The sequence below is a fragment of the Ctenopharyngodon idella genome, chromosome 11 (assembly GCF_019924925.1).
Source record: "Ctenopharyngodon idella isolate HZGC_01 chromosome 11, HZGC01, whole genome shotgun sequence".
NCBI classification, from domain to species: Eukaryota; Metazoa; Chordata; class Actinopteri; order Cypriniformes; family Xenocyprididae; genus Ctenopharyngodon; species Ctenopharyngodon idella.
Window position 1 is genome coordinate 20,348,727 of NC_067230.1, and position 7,740 is coordinate 20,356,466.

At 34.4% G+C, this 7,740-nt stretch overlaps 1 protein-coding gene across 1 annotated transcript; it reads left to right on the top strand.

Moving 5' to 3' along the window:
* The first annotated feature begins 2,870 nt into the window (after positions 1-2,870).
* On the top strand, positions 2,871-7,058 carry timm17a (translocase of inner mitochondrial membrane 17 homolog A (yeast)). The gene is made up of 6 exons (XM_051911793.1): positions 2,871-2,975; positions 3,767-3,866; positions 3,985-4,048; positions 5,325-5,453; positions 6,007-6,117; positions 6,204-7,058. The coding sequence occupies exons 1-6, from the start codon at positions 2,950-2,952 to the stop codon at positions 6,272-6,274; spliced, it is 501 nt and encodes a 166-aa protein (XP_051767753.1). The 5' UTR covers positions 2,871-2,949; the 3' UTR covers positions 6,275-7,058.
* The last annotated feature ends 682 nt before the right edge of the window (positions 7,059-7,740 follow it).

Genomic DNA, 7,740 nt, shown 5'->3' on the forward strand with positions numbered 1-7,740 from the left:
TATGTTAAAATATACAGTACAACTTACCGAAATCCGTATCATGTCTCGTGTAATAGCTCAGTCAGTGTTTCAACCGCGGAAAGACGTCAATAAAACAGCTTGTAAACAATGTCACGTAACGTCACATTTACCTCAGAAAAACATATTCACTGACCATAAACTCATTAGTCAGCTAGAAAAGTGTTCTCTAGAAAGCAACTTTCTGATCAATGTAGCTATGCACCGTTACGACTACTAGCTGGCCTCCGTTACACATATTCATTATAATTTTTAATGTTCTTCAATATTTAATGCATGTTTGAATAACGAATTGGAGTAGAAATATGATTATGTAATTCTAAACTTTATTTATAATAAAAACATTATTGAGTGTAATTTAAGTGTTTGTATATAAATAAGTTAATTTAACCTTCAATATTAATAGTAGTACCAACTGACTTACATGTGTAGTTTACAGCATTAGTTGAGAGATTTTTTTTCTTCTAGAAAATTTGCCATGTACTGTATCTGAAATACTACATCCAAAATAATCGAAATCGAATCGAAAGCATGTGAATAGTAATCGAATCGAATCATGAAAATTGTGTCAATACCCAGCTCTACTATCCATACAACATTATTGCAGAGTCACATAATGCATCACTAGTAACTTGCAATACGATGTAAACATTATGCAGTACTAATTTCTTTTTAACTTACTGCGGTCTAACCGTCAGAGTCATTTTATGAGGATATTAAAAAGCTATAAAAGCTTTAGAGTCCAGTTCAGAACCATAGATAGAATGAATGATTCTAGTGTTAGTGAATAGCTCTTCACATGATCACAAAGATCCTAATAAAGGGCTGTAGCACACATCCAGAGCTACAATGACTTCCTTGGGCATGGATAAACCAGTGATCTAATGCATTGTTGCTAATGCCACGTAATTCTGCTTAGCTCATTTGGTCACTAGAATAAAGAACTATACATGAATGCTATGTAGGACAACAACATGAGAAATAACAGAACACACCACTTGTGATGTAACATTACAAATTACATTCAAGCCTGTTACAAGCTTAACAGTCTTTTCTTACAAAATATTGATCTTCTGATAAGTGGCAGGAGCTTATTGCAATGCATAGATTGCTGGAAGGATATACAGGAAGCACCACTGGAACCACTCAAAGGTCTGTTGTTCATCTCTTTCAGAGCACTTCAGAAATGGTCTTCTGAAACTGGAGTCTGAAAGTTGATTAGAATCGAAGCAAGCTAGTTTATATTTTGATTGCCCCTGACTAACCTCAGGACTGCTGAAATGTCTATATTTGGTAATTTCTCAATGCAGGCTCAGTCTGCATCTCATTCCTTTCCCCTTCCTAATAATGGAAACATAGCCAACCGCATGTCGGTCTCAGAGCAATAACTTAGAGGCGACATGAAAGAGAGAGAGAGATTCTTGAGTTATGTTTTAACGCAGAGCCATCAACTAATTTTTAATAAGGCAGCATCTCCTCTGGGTGCAACAAAGAGGCTCTACATTCAGTTTTATTAGCCACTTGACAACTTTAATTTCAAAATATAAAGTGGGTATTGCGAGATAAAGTTTTTCAGGCATAATTCTGACATAAAATATAATTTAGGCTAGGGCTATAAGTCAAAATTAGAGTTTAAAAGCACTATTACAAGACAGCCTACAATTGTCTGTTTTGTTTAGTCTCTAGTAAAAATAATGTGTGCGGGCAACAAAATGGGGCCTTGTAAACTATAATCCATTATTGTCCATGGTGGACGAGATTTTACACATTCTGGGGACCTCTGCATATTATAGCAATAAAAATGGTTGGTAGTTGGTGTGAAATACTGCCACTAGAGGGGACTCTACACAACTATCACAAAGAAAAAGACAGCAAAAGAAGCACACGAATATCAGACATATATTAATGAGTACCACAGCTATGTTCAGATGCATCAAAGAGTTAAGATAATAAGATAGGAGTAGCGTTTACCTGTTCCAGAATTTCATTTATCAATAAAGAAAATGATTAGTGATGAGTTATCTGTTTATACAGGGGAAATGATTGTAATATTATTAGTAACACAGTGGATAGAGGAGACAAGACCTCTGAAATCAGTTGTTTGTTCAGATTTAAGCTCATCATTGGCCAGCTTAAAATACAGTCACTCAGAAAGTAGACCAGATATTTTAACTGAAATAAAGCAAACATTATACAGAATTCAAATGATGGGCATTACAGTGGTATTTTTATGGGTACCTGCACATATTGGTATCCAAGGAAATGAAATAGCAGACAAGGCAGCAAAAGAAGCCATAAAAAACAATGACATTAATTTAATTGTTAATCTAAGTAAGAATGAAATCAAGAGTATTATTAAGAAAATGTCGAAGGAAAGGTGGCAAAAACAATGGGATAAGGAGAAGAAAGGTCGATGGTTTTACAGAATTCAAAGGAAAGTGGGAGAGATGAGATGTGCAGGGAAAAACAGGAGAGAGGAGATAATTATATCAAGGATGAGATTTGGACATACAAGACTAAACAGTACACTTTATAAAATGGGTAAACATGATAACTACAGGAAGGTGTGAATTTTGTAGGCAAGAAGAAACCGTGGAACATGTTATGATATACTGTCAGAAGCACAAGACTGAAAGAAGGATTTTAATGCAAAATTTAGCAAAAATAAAAATCAATTTATACTAGGAGATATTTTACAAAATAATTCGGGAAATGAATGTTATAGTTTTATTTTTCAGTATCTTAAAATGACTAATTTGTGGGAGAGATTATAAAAAATGCGGGATTAAGTCATTTTAATCCACACTCCATACCAGTGGTGGCGGTAATACACCATTTTGTTGTTTGTCAACCGCCAATAAACCTCAGAAGAAGAAGAAGACCGCAACAGCACGTGTTTTATTACGTCAGTGGGAAAAGGAAAAGAACAAAATGGAGGAGTACGCGAGGGAGCCTTGGTGAGCCGACAGTTCAAACAACTAATTGTTTTATACATTTCGAACATTTATATTTGTTGTTATTATAACTGTATAAAATATTCTTTGTTATTTATACGGCCTGATTAATTTTCAGGCTGTTTGCCTCTCTAATTATTGTGATATGATCGGTTTGATAGATGTTAGTTAACACGATGTCCTTCAGTGAAGGCTTCTTGCTGACAGTCCCGCACATGACCTTGTTCTGCCGGTGTAATAGAAATCTATATTGTTTAAAATTGTAATCTATTAAGCTACTAAATATAATATATTATATTTCTATTAACATATGTTTAACTGTAGATCACCTGGCTAGCAATACGACGTGAAAACATAAGTACTAGAGAAATGTTTCATTTATATAACATACTCGTTTTCTGTATCGTTTATTGGGCGACATTATAGATACTTCCTCGAGTAGGATTCCCACTAATAAAAATTGTTAACACTATTTTACAGTGTCCCTGTTACACATCTTAGGTGTACTTAATACAGTAATAATAGTAAATTATGCATAATTACAAGCAACCAAACCCTAATTAATTACATATGGTTAATTAACACTACTCTGTATTTATTTGTATAAATACTCTGTAACAAGGGCACCTTAAAACAAAGTGTAACTCAAAAGTTAATAAAAGTAATTTTAGAGGTGGTTATAGGCTAACCATTTTTCAAAACATGTTTACCAGAATGCTTTTTTGCAAGGGTTGTTAGTAGCAGAGATTGACTTGATGTTCTCATTATCATGACCTCTTACTGTTGTTTCTCAGCCCCTGGAGGATAGTGGACGACTGTGGGGGCGCTTTCACCATGGGGGCCATTGGTGGAGGGATCTTTCAGGCCGTCAAAGGCTTTAGAAACTCTCCCTCAGTGAGTAATTCTCTGTGCTGCTGATAAACCAATATTGTTTACTTCAAGTTAAATGCCACTAGTACTTTGGGGCCCAATGTTAAGATGTCATTGTCGTTTTTGTTTTTCATCTTTTTAGGGAATGAATCACAGAATGAGGGGTAGTTTGACAGCCATAAGGACCAGGGCTCCACAACTAGGAGGTAATGTTCAAGGGTTCAAAGGTTATTTGTCACATGTATGCAGAGTGATACAGTTCAAACGTGTGGGGTTAAGATTTTTTAATGTTTTTGAAAGAAGTGTTCAGCAAGGCTGCATTTATTTGATCAAACATACAGTAAAAATAGTAATATTGTGAAATGTTATTACAATTTATTTTAATATATTTTGAACATTTTTAGCAGCCATTACTCCAGCCTTTAGTGTCACATAATCCTCCAGAAATCATTCTAATAGCTGATTTTACATTTTAATTTGTTGTTTGTTTAAATGAAGCAATTAGTGTATATCTTATTTTAAATATATAAATATATACACTACCAGTCAAAAGTTTGGAAACATTTCTATTTTTAATGTTTTTGCACGAAGTCTCTTATGCTCATTAAGGCTGCATTTATTTCATAATAAATACAGAAAAAACAATAATATTGTGAAATTTAAAATGATGGTTTTCTATTTTAATATACTTTAAAATATAATTTATTTCTGTGATGCAAAGCTGAATTTTCAGCATCATTAGTCCAGTCTTCAGTGTCACATGATCCTTCAGAAATCATTGTAATATGCTGATTTATTATTAATGTTGGAAACAGTGATACTTTTTTCAGGATTCATTGATGAATAAAAGGTTTAAAAGAACAGCATTTATTCAAAATATAAATCTTTTCTAACAATATAAATCTTTACTATCACTTTTTATCAATTTAACACATCCGTGCTGAATAAAAGTAATAATTTCTTTCAAAAAAAAGAAAGAAAAAGAAATTACTGACTCCAAACTTTTGAACGGTAGTGTATATTGTTACAAAAGATTTCTATTTTAAATAAATGCTGATATTTTTTAACTTTTTATTCATCAAAGAATCTGAAAAAGTATCACAGGTTATAAAATAATATTAAGCAGCACAACTGTTTCCAACATTGATAATAAATCAGCATATTACAATGATTTCTGAAGGATCATGTGACACTGAAGACTGGAGTAATGATGCTGGCAATTCAGCTTTGATCACAGAAATTTATATTTTAAAGTATATTAAAATAGAAAACCATCATTTTAAATTGTAATAATATTTCACAATATTATTGTTTTTTCTGTATTTATTATGAAATAAATGCAGCCTTACTGCCTAAACTTTTGACTGGTGTGTGTGTGTGTGTGTGTGTATGTGTATATATATATTTGTGTATGTCATTGGTTTATAATTAATGTATTTATTTCAAAGATATTACAAAATACTAATGTTTGTTCATCATTAGGAAGCTTTGCTGTGTGGGGTGGCCTCTTCTCCATGATTGATTGTGGGCTGGTGAAGGTGAGGGGCAAAGAAGACCCCTGGAACTCAATCACAAGTGGTGCGATGACAGGAGCCATTTTAGCAGCAAGAAGTAAGTCAAATCTCAAACTAAAGTGGTAATGATGTGGTCGCATATGCAAGTTCTAATTCCTTGTCAGTTTATAAATATTTAAAGTGTGTTATTTTAATATTCTTCTATTAAAGGCCCAGTGTGTAAAATTTAGGAGGATCTATGGACAGAAATGCAATATAATATACATAACTATGTTTTCAGTGGTGTATAACGACCTTACATAATGAACCATTATGTTTTTATTACCTTCTATCTACATACACTGCGGATCCACTTACATCGAATTCGCCATTTTGTGCTGCCATGTTTCTACAGTAGCCCTAAAAGGACAAACTGCTCTACAGAGCGGGTTTACTTGATTGGATATTCTCTGCTGTCTCAGACAACGACATCTTTGTCCTGTATCGGCCACCGTAGCTTCTCTATGTGCTTCAAAAGGGAGGGGTGAGCGGTGACCTGAGCCATTGGTTGCAATTCACAACCTCACCGCTAGGTGCCGCTAAAATTTACACACTGCACCTTTAATTGATTATTTTTTTAAATTATTTAAAAAAAATTTTTGTCTTCACAGATGGACCAGTGGCCATGTTTGGCTCTGCTGCAATGGGAGGTATACTGCTTGCATTAATAGAAGGTGCAGGAATCCTGCTCACAAGGTTCACCTCTTCACAATTCCCAACTGGTAAGTGTGGCAAGTCATCAAGTCAATGCAAAAATTAAAAAGCAATATATAAATCGAAAACATCCGACATAATCTTTTTCCTACAGCCCCACAGTTTGCAGAAGAGCCTGCTCCCATGCCTGCTTCATCATTTGGAGACTATAGACAGTACCAATGAGAACCCTCTATAACTCAAGGCCTTTTCTCATTCCATGAACTCATCTGAGACACTGAAGTTACAGTGTGGACCTTGTTCATCAACAGCATGCCATCAACCACGAATGACTGTGACGAAGGGAATATGAAGGGCAAACACTATTATTCCTGTTATAGCGTATGCCTTTTGCTATTCTCAGCCTTGTCATTGTCCTCTGGGTCACCCTATTTAAGTGAAAAGGAAATCAAACTCAGACCTGTTTTTTCATCTACATGTTCTGTGTTTTTGTTTTCTGTGACCTCATTTTGTTGCTGACACAGCTGGAAATGTTTGATGAAGCAATAGGTATACTGTTTGTTCATGTTGAGCCCCAATCAATTGGCTGTATAAAGTGTGTTTGTTGCGTGTGTGAATGTGTTAATACAATTGTGTGTGTTTGTGTGTGCATTAGAGTTTAATACATGCCTGTGTACTGATTGTTTGCCTTAATGTAAACCTTCTCATGGGCTTCAAGAAGATCGTATATATAGTGGGGATTTTTATTGACTGGTCCATGCCAAATCTTCTTTTGCAAAGTATGTTCCTTCACAATTTACTTTTTGAAGTAGCTATTTATTTTCTAGTACAACTTCCTTGTTTCAAGATGTTATGCTATATTGTACTTTTAAATATTTCTCTATAGTGAATATTAGGGGTTTTGTTTAAATGCATCAGAGAAAAAGTTGATGAATGGACAGAGTTGTCTCTTCTGGAGGATATATGAGCCAATTTAAGCGAAGAAACATAAATAAACTAGTTATTACCACTGTGGTGTTCTCTGTGTGAAAAACACATAGACATTATCGTTAAATTGTATAATTTACCATATTATTATTTGATTATGTGGTAATTACTTGGTCTCCATTTAAAAGTTTATCCTTAGAAGGATTAGTTCACTTTCAAATGAAAATTACCCCAAGCTTTACTCACCCTCAAGCCATCCTAGGTGTATATGACTTTCTTCTTTCTGATGAATGCAGTCGGAGAAATATTAATAAATATCCTGACGCATCCGAGTTTTATAATGGCAGTGAGCAAGGATCAACAAGTATGACCTGAAAAATTGCCTGCATCCACATGAGTAAAACAATAAAACAAAAAAGTTAGTAATATTGTCCACTAGAGGGAAGTATAGACTTACAGTGGTGCATTTTAAATGTCACCAAATAAGCCTATATGGAGACAGAAAAACCAACCCACATCTGCCACGTGTGGTAGTGGTATGATGATTTGGGCCACATGTAGCATGGAATGATGGTGGACCGCTCCTGTTTACCAAATGTGAACCACAAGCAGGCCATAGCAATGCCACATGTCAGCCAAGAGCCAAAACCAGAACTGGACCTTATCTGAGCCACAAATGTTTTATATATTATTTATAGAATCATCTTAGTATTAACAATCCTGTTAACAAGCAGAATCACTGAAGGAAAGAAGAGAACAGAAAA

Bases quoted from the DNA above. Each gene is read 5' to 3' on its own strand.
- timm17a (XM_051911793.1), top strand. From the start codon at position 2,950: ATGGAGGAGTACGCGAGGGAGCCTTG. The intron at 5,454-6,006 runs GTAAGTCAAATC...TTGTCTTCACAG, and splicing joins AGCCATTTTAGCAGCAAGAA to ATGGACCAGTGGCCATGTTT. The intron at 6,118-6,203 runs GTAAGTGTGGCA...TTTTTCCTACAG, and splicing joins CTCTTCACAATTCCCAACTG to CCCCACAGTTTGCAGAAGAG.